General features: G+C 46.3%; 1 protein-coding gene across 4 annotated transcripts in view; it reads left to right on the forward strand.

The window, feature by feature from the left end:
* Positions 1 to 15,000, forward strand: part of nav1b (neuron navigator 1b) — a 102,577-nt gene that overhangs the window by 15,840 nt on the left and 71,737 nt on the right. For all 4 annotated transcript variants that reach the window (XM_076268763.1, XM_076268765.1, XM_076268764.1 and 1 more), the window contains exons 2-3: positions 1,671 to 1,773; positions 9,663 to 10,022. In XM_076268763.1, coding sequence (XP_076124878.1) covers positions 1,671 to 1,773; positions 9,663 to 10,022 — 463 coding nt within the window. The remainder of the gene's footprint in view (positions 1 to 1,670; positions 1,774 to 9,662; positions 10,023 to 15,000) is intronic.

Here is a 15,000-nt window from a genome sequence, read left to right on the forward strand (position 1 = left end):
TTCTGTCTGGCTTTATCTCATAACAACCCAACCTTTATCTCCTCCTTTTAACACCAGGGGCCTCACAAGGAAGATGAGCACTCTCATTACTCATCAACACTCATCTGCTTTAGTTCCACTTCCAATTATCTCACTAATTCAGTTCAATTCAATTAATTCAATTTTATTTTATTTGTACAGCACCAATAACAAATTGCTGTGTAGAGCCTGAATCCCCTGGAGGAGCCCTATGGCAGCAGTGGCTAGGATAAGCCGTCTCAAGTAGGGCCCGGGCTAGTAAGGGACCACCCATCTGCTTGGGCCGGCTGGGTAGAGATGAAGGGAACAGGGGTGCGTTTCCCAAAACCATAGTTGCTAACCTGTTAGCAACTTAGTTGGTTGGCAATGGGAAAATGCATTGCAACCAACAAAATTGCTAACTTAGTTAGCAATTATGGTTTTGGGAAACACACCCCAGCTTAGCAAGGGACCACCCATCTGCTTGGGCAGGCTGGGTAGAGATGAAGGGAACAGGTTCATTCAGGTACACAGCTGCCAGCTTGTAGAGTCACACACACACACACACACACTACACACACACACACACACTCGCCATCTCTTACCCTCCTCGATGCCCCGAGGGTGGCATTTGCTCTGTACTCTGTGTGCTCCTCTCATAAAGTGTCACATTTATCACACACACACACACACACACGCACACACACACATGCACAGACACACAGCTCTGAACACCAGAAGCCACAGGCCATGTGCGGATCTGAATGTGTTCATAACAGGGTGCCTTGCAGCTTTAAAGAGCATCCATCAGCAGAGTGTCATTTAAAGCAGGCGTTCTATCAGCTGGCTGTGAGTTAGGGCTGTGCAGGTGTGCAGATGCTGGGAATACAGTATGATGTCACTTCCTGTGGTCCGTCTCTGTTTAGGTCTCCTCTGTACATCAGAATAAGGCTGCAACAGGTTTCAGGGACCACCAGACCTACTAGACATTTCTCCTGCTGTCTGTATGTGGTTCAATGAAGATATTGCGAAAGGTATTGGTGTATGGAATCTTGGATTATGTGAAGGGGAAAATATGGCTGGATGGAGATTTGAGTTAAGGTATAGACATTGTAAATGACAAACAAGGGAATCTTGAACTCTCTGGCCCCAATACAACATCCTGCCTGAATCCAGAGGCTAAACTGAAATGGAAAGTATTGGGTCAGTTCACTTTGCCAGAATGTGTCTCCACCCTGATGTGAGGTACTTTATCTGACAACAGCTGTTTCTGCATATGCAAACATCGGGGGAGAAAAATGGGCTTTAATGCTATCTGATGACTGCGGATCGACTCAACAAGGCACCTCCAAAGCAAGTGGTCCTCACGTCAGCATATAAACAAGACCTTTTGGCTAATGGAAGCATGGCTTGTGAAGTGGTTTGTCTGTGCCTTTTAAGAGGTTTAGTGCATTTGTTGGGTCAATACAGTGGATGGAATGGAATGAATCTCTTCCCCATACTTTCAGACATTCATAGCAGTTGGATCTGGATTGAACCTGTCCTGGTCTGCTGCACGCCTGTCATCTTAGGGTGAAAGCCTGTTCCGCACTGTTTTCCGAGTTGAGTGTGGTTATGGTCAGGCTCTTCTGTAGTTCTGTGGTGTGTGACCGGCCCGTTTTCTTCCTCTGCAGACCCAGAGTCCCAGAGGAAGCGGACCGTTCAGAACGTTCTGGACCTCAGGCAGAACCTGGAGGACACTATGTCCAGTCTGAGAGGGACCCAGCTCAGCCACAGGTGAGTGGAACCGGTGTTCTCTGTACAAATGCACTATACACATCATTTATGGTATACGCAGTACACTCCTCAGGCAATCACAAACAAACAGACTTTATATAGATAGGTGTGTGTGTGCTCTACACTTTCCTTTTCCAACAAACATAAATACACAAACACACACACACACACACACACACACACACACACATATCCAGAATCATGTACTAGTATGCATATTCAGACATATAAAAAGCAAGAGCTCAAAGACAAGACAGATACACACACACATACGCACACACACACAGTCACAAACACACATTCAGATGTGTGCACTGGTATGCAAATAAAATGAGTGCACAATCCCAGCCAGACACACACACACACACACATAAACACAAACACAAACACTCTCAATATATCAATACTGCAGCCCCCTGCTGTGAGTGAGTGTGTGCTGGGAAGGGTGCCCATTCAGCTGTCTGAGCACCTGGCCTCCACTTTTTACAGCAACAACATTTCTGCTTTATGGCGTCTATTCATTACGCCTGTCCCAGTCGCCCGATGCACCCCCCCCCCCCCCCCCCCGCCTCTCACACTGAATCCAGAGCTTACACCCGCTCATAACCTCCACAGAGGACACCACAGCACACACACTCACACGTAGACAGATACGAGCCCACACTGAGAGAGGAAAACACAAGAGAACACACTCTCACAGAGAGGCTCTCAATTAGAAGAGCTCTATACTTTTCCATTCCGGACCTCAGCAGACATGCCTTAACGAGTGCAGTGTAGTGTCTTGGGTCTCTCAGATTAAAAGCAAAACAGTAAAAGATAGATAGATAGATAGATAGATAGATAGATACTTTATTGATCCCCAGGGGAAATTCAAGGATTCAGTAGCATACAGACAACACACGCACATTCACTAACAGCAGAAAAAGTAATTAAAAGTATATAATATAAAAACACAACTAAGCAATAAGGACAGTAGAAGATAAAGAATATACTAAATATACTAAAATACAAATTATACTAACTAACACTTAATCTAAATCAATTCTAAAAACAGTATCCACATAGTGGTGATTAATCGATCAAGAGGCGCTTGCAATGACTGGCTTACACATTGGCAAAATAGAAGGGATAATGGCCGACAAGGTTACCAGTTCCGCATTGGAATCTTAGAATATGATGAATCTGCCAAAAAAGGCCCAACATACCAGCCTGGCGACGCCCATCTAGATCTCCTTTCAGGGAGATGCTAGTCTGGAACACCATAGTTCACTAAGGTTTCCATCGCTCGGCAGATTATCTGCTCAATAAATTTATTTACAGCAAAGGTAGGCTCACATTGTTCCCTGAGTTTTAACTGTCAGTTTCACAGTTTGTAAAGTTTAGGCGGAGTAGGAAGTAACGTTATGAATAGGGATGCTCTGATCGATCAGCTGTCGATCATTATCGGCTGATATTCACTCAAAGTAGTTTGATCGGAGCACTTTCTGAAGGCCGATCAGAAGAGCGGATCAGAGCCAAAAACTATTTAGAAGCACTGGTGAGAATGACTTCTAACCACGTAGCCTAAATGTTTTATACAAAATACACCACAACATCGGAAAACATTAGCCTACAAGTGGAACCATAGAATGACGTTGTGAATGCAGCATAAAACCTAGACTACATGCACCTCAACGTTAGCAGTTTCGTGTTACTTTACCTGAAGTTTCTCAGTTGCTAGTGATCAAATTCAAGGGCTGAAATATGCCTTTTAGTCCAGTTAAGGGATTGGCTGGAATATGCAAAATATATTATATCGGTAGCGAACAGGAACAAAAGCAGCCTCCCGTCATTTTGTCTTCAAAGGTAGGATGCTACTGATGACTTCCATTCATGCGTGTTTACACCGAATAGCCTACAAGCTAAAGTAGAAAATGAAAGTAACATTATTGCCCCCATCAATGCAGATTAAAGTAAGGATTCCTGTATCATCAAGTAGGCTGCATCTTAATAACAACACCGTAAGATCTGATAAGGAGCTTGCACACTGTTCCAACAAACACCAACAAACTCCAACATTCTAAAGTTGGCAGCTGTTGGAAATAGTCTTTAGAATGTTCATAAAACCAACTGCTAGTCCACACTGTGGTGTCTCCATCCAACTAACGGCAACAAAGACAGACAGCCGGCCCACACTGACCCGACTGTTGGTGTTTGTTGGAGTTTGTTGGAGCAGTGTGCAAGCTCCTATAGCCTCATACAGTTGCTGGTACACCGTTACGTTACAATTAACTTTCTTCTCTGAACGAGCATTGGCAGACTATAAAAAAAGAAATCTCACGATAGCCTGTTTCATAAATTTCTTACTACATAAAGGCATAAGGCAAAAAGGCACTAATATTCTTTACATTTTGTTTTCCTGTAAATGTTGTCAGTCATTCTTAATCTTTGCAACTGGTGCATTGGAATGTTTGAATGTTTTAAAAAAAGTTAGTGTAGAGCCCTGCACTTTCTTTCAATGCCCATCCTGTGATCGTGATCGGTAATCGGTATTGGCAGATACTGATTTCATTGATTGGCCCCAAAAGAACTGATCGGAGCATCCCTAGTTATCCCTGGAGCATCCGGAGCAACCCTATGAATCCTTGATTGATTAAGCTGGACCAATGATTTCAAAGTTAAGCTATGTCTACTGTACGCCCATCACCATGCTAGTGTTGGAAAGGCTTCCCAATTGTGAGTGACCAGACTCTATTCACAAAGTAAATGAGTTTGGTTTCCAGGCTACCAACACACAGTAGTCCTTGAAATGTCACGGTTTAGATTAAGCACCTCAGGGGCATGCAGATCCTGCTATGGAGTACTGCAGAGGAGAGGAAGACAGATCTGTCTCTGTGTGTGTGTGTGTGTGTGTGTGTGTGTACGTGTAGTATATATACTCTTTTGATCCCGTGAGGGAAATTTGGTCTCTGCATTTATCCCAATCCGTGAATTAGTGAAACACACTCAGCACACAGTGAGGTGAAGCACACACTAATCCCGGCGCAGTGAGCTGCCTGCAACAACAGCGGCGCTCAGTGCAGTGAGAGGTTAGGTGCCTTGCTCAAGGGCACTTCAGCCGCTTCCTACTGGTCGGGGTTCGAACCAGCAACCCTCCGGTTCCAAGTCCGAAGCGCTAACCAGTAGGCCACGGCTGCCCCAGGTGTACCTGTGTGTGTGTGTGTGTGTGTGTGTGTGTGTGTGTGTGTGTGTGTGTGTGTGTGTGTGTGTGTGTGTGTGTGTGTGTGTGTGTGTGTGTGTGTGTGTGTGTGTGTGTGTGTGTGTGTGTGTGTGTGTGTGTGTGTGTGTGTGTGTGTGTGTGTGTGTGTGTGTGTGTGTGTGTGTGTGTGTGTGTGTGTGTGTGTGTGTGGTATCTGCACATTTGATATTCTCCCTCTTCCTCTCTCCTCATCCTCACCACATGCTGTCACGGGCGAACATGCTGAGCGTAGCAACGTTCCGCTGCTCTCGTCCCTTTGATCTCCTCGGCTCTCCCTGCCAGAAGTCCCCAGGAACTCCTGCGCCTCTTCCGAAGAGAGATGGCTTTCCATAGCTTAGCTCCGACAGGCGGTTTTCCACAGCGTATCGCTGAGGGCAGCTTTTCCAGAGGTGCACGCTCCTGCAGCCCTAATGTCCAAATTCCCGAGCTGGTAAAACGTTTGGCTCAGTCCGAGCCATAAATCAACGCTCTTCCGCCCAATGAGAAGCTCCGGTGAGGCTGCAAGTTCCTATTTCATTTTAATGGGGTCGTCCGCCACAGCAGCCCAAGAACAACACGCCCCAACACTGATATAGACAGCCAGCCCATATAACAGTACAGCAGTTGGCACTGGCCTAGAAACAGCTTCTCAGCAATTACATATCAGTTCCAAGTATGCTCCTAGAAGATTCTTGTTTTTTTTTGGTAATTTGTGATACAAACAAATAGCTGGGAAACATAGACAACATCGAAAGCAAGTGACATGCATCCACTCCAGACAGCTGAGAGGGGATCAAAGAAAGTGTTAGAGAAAGCGAGAGGAAAGGCAGGACATGAGGATATTTTTATCCTCCAGCTGGGATGAGAAGCTCAGAATCAGGGCCACATGTGGCAGCAGCTAACGACCATGAAAGGGATGCCCAGACTCCTCAGGCCCGCCTGGCAGATCGATGAGTGCATTTGCTCCTCTTTGAATTTGCTGTAAAGACGCCATATTGTAGACAATCGAACAGGCAATTACAGGCAATCAGAAGAAGCTCGGAAAATGAGTGCCTTAAAGAGTCTCCTCTGGAAGTGGTGTTAACAGGTGTGTCAGTCTGCCTTGCTATGTTGTGCCCCAGTACCAGGCCAGAAGTGGCTTCAACCGGGGAGACACTCAGAGCTGTGCCGCAGCAGCTGATGATTCTTACAGAGGTGCCCAGACTTTTTACAACACCTGGCACATCGATCAGTGCATTCGCTATTCACTGCATTCACACTGACACTGTATTCAGCAATGTTCAATATCAGTAATTAGCAGGTGGAAACATGGAAAGCATTCACACCATAGAGCCAGCGAGCGAAGAAGTCCAGAAGGCAGACATGAATGAAGGGGAATGAGTGTACTTTAAACATGTTCCTACTGGAAGACAAATGAGGGCTGCTGTGCCAGATCCCCTTTGTTAGGTACGCTGTATGTCAGTCAGATGATGGCCTCATCCAGGCAGAGCTGGCAGCCATGTGGGAGAAGTGTTTGAAGGATGCCCCAAAGCCCTAGAGCACTGGCTAATGACTTCCTCAAGCCATGCCCAGACTCCTGTGGACACCTGGCAGATAGATCATTGCATTCGCTCCTCATCTACTGATATTAATCTGCTGAATTGGCTCATTCACCAACGCCTCCCCTTTTAGGAACACGAGGCTTTAGGATCCCCTTTTAGGAACACGATCATCATCGTCTCGACTATAAAACCTAATCAGCTCTAATGAACTCCAACGTGTTGAGACGATGCTGCCTGCTGCAGTGTATACTAATACTAATGTGCGGTTGGTCTCTGAGTAAGGTGCAGATTTGTGGCCAAAGTCCCAAACTAATGGTGCATGAGATGGAGGAGTGGGGGAGACGTGGAGACAGAGCCACTCTATTTACACTGAAGAGCTGCCAACGCTTGGTCTTGGTAGTGTGTGTGTGTGTGTGGGTGTGTGGGTGGGTGTGTGGGTGTGAAAAAAGTGGCTCATTGACAAACGCATGATTCAAAGTAACCATTTATCAGTTAGGGCCGTCTTGTAAAAATGATATACTTGACAGAACATACAAATACAGGGATATCATGGACTGGGACATACTGCATACAAAATGTGCTTCAATTAAGCAACAATGGCAGTCAAATATTTGTGTTCAGTTGAAAGAGTTGGATGTTATTTTTAATGGTCTGGAATATTTAATTGGTTTTGTATCCATTCTTTTGTACTCATTGTTTTTCTCAATTGCACAATGACAATAAAAGTAAAATTTGATCTATTATTTCACAATAATATGCATACATTACAATGCTTGCACTAGTCATACTGATTGCATTGCAGTCATCACTTCATTAGAGAAGTATGTTAAAACACTAAAATCATCAATCAACATCACATTCTGCACTCGGGTATACTGTAGAACACATGTAGTGGCTATAAGTAGACTTCCTCCCCCGGCAGGAAGTGACCTCAGAGAACTCTGGATTGCATGCTCCCCGGAGTTCTTCCTGGGGTATTAATAACCCAGTGCCACAGGAAGACATCTTAAGTAGGATGTGTCTCAGTAGGACATGGGCACAGACAGTTTCCATTCAGACGCTGGCTTAGCCATGAGCTGCTGTCTGTGTGTGGGCTGGCTTTGAGGAGGCCTCTGTGCTCTGTGTCCAGGAGGTGTGTGTGTGTGTGTGTACATGTGAGAGTGAGTGTGAGAGGTGAGCTGGCCTGCTGTTGTGACAGGCAGCTTTGTTTGGGTTGAATCGTGTGTTGTGGTAATCGGGCTGTGTAGCAGGGCCTGCCAGTTACTGTGTGCTTTAACACGTTTTGGTAGGTGACGGCTATCTGTGGCTTTGCCAGGAGGTTTGGTGTAGCTTGTGTGTGTCTGTGCCCCCCCTCCCCCCAACCCCAGTGTGTTTCAGCAGTGCAGAGATCCCCTCACATTTAGCCTGCCTCAGTGTTGAGTGAACAGAAACTGCCCTAAATTGCTTGCAATCAGCCACAAACTATTCCTCTGACTGTTGTTTGGCAATAATGAATTACTATCAAGTGTTATTGAGTGGTCAAGTTTAATGTCTCAAATTGGGCGAGAATTATATCTGCATATAAATTATATTACCGCAGTTCTGCTGCTCCTTGCATCATTGGATGACATTCTCTCTGCAGGAGTGCAGAGGCAGAGTGCAGATTTCAGAAGAGTTAGGAGCGTATCAATAACCCATTTGGCAGGAGTGGTGGAATCGGACGCCAGTTTGGAGCCTGATGAGAGCTCTCCGTCTTCCTGGTAAAAATAGCAGACTAGGAGAGACCCGCATGATGGGGAACGCTGAATTATTCACTCAAAACCTTCTGTGTGCAGCACTGGTTTGTGTGTGTGTGTGTGTGTGTGTGTGTGTGTGTGTGTGTGTGTGTGTGTGTGAGTGTGTGTGAGTGTGTGTGTGTGTGTGTGTGTGTGTGTGCGCGCGCTTATGCAATCACCAGACTCAGCAGAAGGTTCATACAACAGAGAAAAAAGAAAAAGACAGAGAGAGAAAGAGAGAAAGAGAGAGAAAGATAAGAGAGAGAGAGAGAGAGATATAGAGAGAGGGGGGGAGAGGAAGAGGAAGAGAGAGATAGAAATGAAGAGAGGGAGCAGGCTTTCATCAGCCTGACCTATTTGCAGGTTGTGTGGTCTACTGCAGTTTCCTGAACCTCTCCTGGAGCAGTGTGACTGCAGTACAACAGCGCTGGCTGATTCTCACGCTGCATTTCCACAGGCCTGTGACCTCCTGAGAGGCAGGAACAAGCTGCTGGTTATGGCATGGAGAGATGGGGAGGGGTGGGAGAGGCTCTGTTTAATATCGTCTCCAGCGTTTGCTTTTTAGTGAATGGTTAAAGTATTCATGCGGTGTGGCTCCTGTGAGCGGCCATATTCCTCGCCTCGTTCACCGAGGACTGGGAGCCAGGACGAGGGCGGGAACGGTTGGAGGAAGTGGGTCACTGTAGTCGTTCTGTCAGCTCTCATCACAATGACGGGCCCTCGAAGCGCTCGTTGGCTCCGCCGTGTGTGTGTGTGTGTGTGTGTGTGTGTGTGTGTGTGTGTGTGTGTGGCCTCTGTCAGGCCTATCATGCTTTCTGCTCCACTGTGCTGTTTCAAATCCCAGCGCTCCGCATTGATGCGACAATGAAAATGTCATTTGTCTATTGTCTCCATCCTTTCCTTCCTCTTTCTCTCTTCCCCTCTGTCATGTCCTTTCTTCTCTTGCTCTTACTCAGGTGCTCTCTCTATTTCTTTCTCCTCCACTTTCACCTTTCTCTCTACCTCTATCACTCTCTCCCCCTTCTTTTCTCCCTCATTCTCTCCTTCTGACACTCTCTCTGTCTCTTTCTTCCCCCTCTCTCTTCTTATTTATTCTCTGTTTCTTACTCCATCACTCTACTCTATCCTTCTCTCTCCCCCTCCAGCTGTCTGGAGAACAGTGTGTGTTATGACAGTGACATCACTAACGCCTACAGCCTGTCCAACCTGTCCAGAATTACTGTTTATAATTCATGAGGTATATTCATGTTTATTTATTCCCTCTCTACCTCTTTCTTTCTCTCTCTTGCTCTCTTGCTCTCTTTCCCTCTCTCTCTCTCTCTCTATCTTTCTCTCTCTTTCTCCCTCTCTCCCTCTCCTCTCTCTCTCTCCCTCTAGCTGTCTGGAGAGCAGCGTGTGCTACGACAGCGACGACACCAATGCCCGCAGTCTGTCCAGCCTGTCCAACCGCTCGTCCCCTCTCTCCTGGCGCCACGGTCAGTCCAGCCCGCGGCTGCAGGCCGGGGACGCTCCGTCCTCCACGGGCAGTGGAGGAGTGGTCAGCGGCGGGGGCATCGGGCGTAGCCAGTACACATCCCACACCATGCCCACACGCTGCTCCAGCCGCCTGAGCCACTCCTCCCAGATGGAGCTGATGGAGGGCCTTGATGCTGACCTCAAGTCGGGCTACCTGAGCGACAGCGACCTGCTCGGCAAGAGCCTCCACGATGAAGATGACGACGACAACCTGGCCAACGGGTGGGAACACAGTTACATGTGCTAGTTAGAGAGATATGATGTAAACAAACAGCTACATGTGCTAGTTAGACAGACATGATGATAACAAACACAGTTACATGTGCTAGTTAGACAAACATGATGGTAACAAACACAGTTATATGTGCTAGTTAGACAAACATGACGGTAACAAACACAGTTACATGTGCTAGTTAGACAGACATGACGGTAACAAACACAGTTACATATTATGTGCTAGTTAGACAGATATGATGTAAACAAACAGCTACATGTGCTAGTTAGACAGACATGAACAAAAGGCAACCTAGCTAACAAGTCAGCATGCCTACAGTACATTTGCTAGTTAGAGACGTGAATAAACAGGCAAATGTTTGATGGCCTCAGTCGTCAGATAAGACGACATTTAGGGATGTGTAGTGAAATAAGAAAGCATGTGCACAAATGCAAGGTTTCAAAGGGACATTCAGAAACAGGTGATGTGGAGTTGATGCTACACTGTCACAGCCCAAGTAACAAGTTACAACACAAGAGGGAGATTTCCATCTGGTTTCAGTGAAGCAAGCCCCTGAAAAAAATATCTGTATTTCTGATTTGCACACAAGTGAGAATTACTTTATTGCCAATTACTGTTGGCTGGTCTGTTGCCTCTCTGTCCCTGAGAAGGTAAAGACCACTGTAAAGGTGCACTGGATGCAAACATCATAGCTTTGACATTTATCTGTTGATGTTGACAATGTAGTTTCAAATCAAACTATGTTTGTTGATGTTGTAAATATGGTAGAGGTTACTTATAGGATGGGAAAGGTGGAATATTGAATGGATTAGAACTGACTAATATGCACATTGGATACATATTTAATGTAATTTAATCCAAATGTGCAAAAAATGGCATGCTGATATATTGCACTTTTACAGCATTTTAGTGTTTATGTAATATATTACAGTACTATACGGTGAATATTCTGTGATATATTGGATATCCATATGGGGATTAATGTGAAGCCATTTCCCATTTCCTGGGATCCTTCCTGTGAGTGTAAGGGATTCAGCAGTTACTGTAGATGACTCGACATGATTTAGTGCCCCAGGCTGGATTTAAGATTGGCCAGTAAATGGTGTTGGGGGTGGTGTGGTGTAGATGGTGGTGGTGGTGGTGGTGGTGTGTGTGTGCGTGTGTGTGTGATAGGCTACTCTCCATTTCACCCGTTTTCCAAGCCCGCTTGGTGGCCTTTCAGTCAATAGGCCCCTCGGGCTAACTGTACCGCATAGTGTGTCCAGGGACGGCCATAAATATGTTAGTCATCTCACTGGCCAGCAACGCTTCCTCAACACTGACCTATGTGCTGGTTAGAGAGGGAGGGAGGTTTGATATCAAACTGATATTGAATTATGCACTATAAATGTATTTTACTGCATTTAGTCATAATGGGCTGCATTACAGAAGGCCTCTGGTGCTCAGTGGCACTTAAGCCTTGTAGGGGTGTGGGGTTAGGTGGGACGTAGGGAGTTGGTTGTGTTCAGTGGCTTGGCCTCTGTGTAGTTACTGCAGATTGAATGGCTTTTGAAGTCTTGTGTAGGCTATCACAGCAGTTATCAGAGCCAGAGGGAGGCCTGACTGAGCCTCATGCTGTGGCAGCTCTACAACACTGATCCTCTGGAAAACACAAACAAAACACAAACATAAACATGAAAACAAGAAAATAAACATGAAAACAAAAACATAAACGTTAAAAAAACAAAAAACATAGGCATGAAATCGTCCTATCTGCTTCCACACAGAACAAAGGGTGAAACTGGAACTGTATCTGTTCCTGAGAGAGAGTGGGGGAGGGTTGGTTGTGTTTGTGTTTGGGTATGTGTTTGTGTGTGTCCTTTTAAGCTGAGTTGACCTTGACTAATTATTGTGGGTCTGGCAGCACTGTCCCCCACTCAGTCGGCCGTGCTCAGCTAGTAGAAAAGCAGGTGGTCAGTCTCACAGGCAGCATCATTAGCTCTGAGTCATTAGACGCCTCCGTCCCTCTGTCTCTCTCTTTCTCTCTCTCTCTCTTCCTCCCTCGCTCAAGTCATTAAGCACTCCCCATTCTTTCCCTTTTTCCTTATATCACTGTCTCAGGGAGGGTAGCAGTGGGGAGAGGCAGGGTGGAGCTGGAATCCAGGCCAGCTCTCCAGTGGAGAAGAAGCTGCTTTATCTGTGCACAGCACACTGGAGGGATTTGGACAAGTTCACACTGCAGCATGGCACTGCACAGTGACACACAGAGGGATGACACACACATGTGAAAACACACACACACACACACACACACACACACACACACACAGAAAGATGATCACACACACAGACTCACACACACACATGTGAACACACACACACACACACACACACGCACACACACACACACACACACATGTACTCAAAAGGCAGAGATAATACATACATGTCTGTCACACACACATACACACACACACACACACAGACACACACACACACGCGCACAAAGAGAGGGAGAGGGAACAAATCTCTCAGAAGTAAGAGAAGGTCAACGAGGAGAGGCCAGAAAATGAGAATGAGTCCTGAGGCCTCTAGAGCAGCTGAATGAAAATGAGTGGTGACAGGGCCAATACTGAATACTAACCAATGAAATGTGTTTACATATCTATATAATTACAACTCTCCCATGGTGCTGGGAGTGGAGAGAGAGGAGGCATTGTAGCCTCTACACCAGTGGAGGCTGAGAGTGCTCCTAAATCACAGTGGAGAAGGCTCAGGATTAGCAATTAGCCAGGACCGCCAGAGCCAGCTGGAGATGCTCCAGTCGTGTGTCACGTCCAGCTAACACCCAAGTAACACCCCCAGCCCCCCAGCCCCCCTCCCCCCCTCCACCTTATAAACAGGCTCCCTCTTGCCATCCCAGCCCAGACGAAGTGTCCCTTCATCCAGTGCCAGCCCAGGCTAGAGAGAAGCGAGCTGTTAAACAAAATTGTTGTCATTCTTCTATAAGAATTCTGTGCTCTAATAATATGCTATTGTTACACATTTGGTAGAATGCCTTGATTCAGAATTACATTCTCAAGCAGAACTTTGTCCCATAAAGTTTTATGTGCTGTTAGTCTCTGATAAAAGCATACATTATGTTGTATTGTCTAAACATTAACACAAACAATTATATTGTGCATTGTACTGTATACTCCTTCATACATTATGGGTCAGCTTTACCTTAGTTTTGCGTACACAAATTAAGCTTAGTTCTAGACTAAAAGCTCATTTCTAGTGGACATCTTCTTTGAGGGTCTCTTGTAATCTAGGACTAGGCTTAAAATGCATGGGAAACTCGCCCAATACATTGTTTAATAGTATTAACACATTTATGACTTCAATGTAAATGTTGGGTTTTGCCAGCTCCTAAATACATAGTTTATTTATGTAATAGCAGCATATGGAATGCATTGGGACATGTTGAACAAATAATGGTGTCCTCAGGTTGGTCACCACGGTAGCCACCTGTCCTAGTGAGGTTGCCATGGTAGCTATCACTGGTTAGCGGTGATGACACACACACACACACACACACACACACACACACACACACAGATTGTTGCGCTCCCTCCCTAGCCCTAGTTTTTAATCCAGCCTGGTGCTTTGATCTCTCCCTGAGATGCCAACGCCTCTCTCTGCTTCACCAAGAAGGCCATCAAGCCAGGGAAGCTAGACTGAATTAATAAACATCCTTGCATAAGCGTCGCAGAACTGCTGCGTTTTTCTTCTGGGAGAGAGGAAGATGAGGAAGTGGAGCCCGTGTAGAACATTACTATCTATTTGTTGAATATAAAACACTGCAGCTGCACCTTGCCTTCTCAGCTGTGCTAAAGTCTGAGTTCGCCGGGCTGATTCTACTGCCCCAGCTCGATGGCCCCCGCCCCGCTCGCTGGTGGACGTTTAGCCCCCGGGGTCCTGGTTTCCCAGGAAGTGTTGCCAGGGCGACCATTAGCACTTGTGAGGGGCGTGCAGCGTGCCGTCTGCTCTGAGGTCAGATGAAACAGCCCGTCATCCCCGAGACTTTGGCTCAGCTCACCGCAATGCGCCTCAGTGGCCCTGTCTGCAGCAGAGCCCCAGATAGAGCTCCAGGTCACAGTGAGGACAGGTGGCTGCAGATGCTTATCCTTTTAGGTGCAGCAATAATGTTTGGGGTTAAATTGACCTTGCTTTCATATGGTGATGAAGATACAGTAGTAATAGTAATAATCAGTTTTTAAACATAGTTAAGGTGTTTGCAGTATGCTTTATAGTTTATTTTCTGTATTAAAAGTAGCCTACAGTACACGTTAACGCCAAGACAGAGATTAGTGGTTGTGTGCTGATGATGGCAAGACATGGGAGACTCGTCTTCATCACTCTCGAGTGCTCCCTGATGAACACTTCTGTTCCTGGCCAGCTGACTGTGGTAGTCAACACACACACACACACACACACACACACACACACGGACACACACACACACACACACACACACACAGACACACATACACAGCCAGTTGTCTGTGATGGCCCCCAGCTTGACTTCAGGAAGAAGTAATGTATTAAGCATGAGTATCACACCTACCTGCAAGTTCATCCCCATGGCTGACTGCTCTACTCACCAAAAAGACAAAAGCACTAGCGCTAAGCTGGTCGAAAACAATTATCCTGCACCATTTGTGTGTGTGTGTGTGTGTGTGTGTGTGTGTGAGAGAGAGAGAGAGAGAGAGAGCGATAGAGAGATGGATAAAGAGAGAGAGGGGAGAAAGAAACACCTCTCAATAATCCCCTTTGTAACCATGGTAACCTGCCACAGAGAGGGAATGGACGAAGAGGTGAATTCTCCGCTCCTAGTCTCCCATTTTCCCTCCTCAATCAATTTCCCACCCGTTATTCAAGACATGGGACAAAGCCCTGGGCTAGATGAAATTATCTGCGGAGGGAGGGCCATGTCTGCGCTTC

The sequence above is a fragment of the Alosa pseudoharengus genome, unplaced genomic scaffold (assembly GCF_046254945.1).
Source record: "Alosa pseudoharengus isolate Yale_2024_CS ecotype anadromous, Long Island Sound unplaced genomic scaffold, YU_APseudo_1.1 YU_APseudo_1.1_scf_5, whole genome shotgun sequence".
NCBI classification, from domain to species: Eukaryota; Metazoa; Chordata; class Actinopteri; order Clupeiformes; family Clupeidae; genus Alosa; species Alosa pseudoharengus.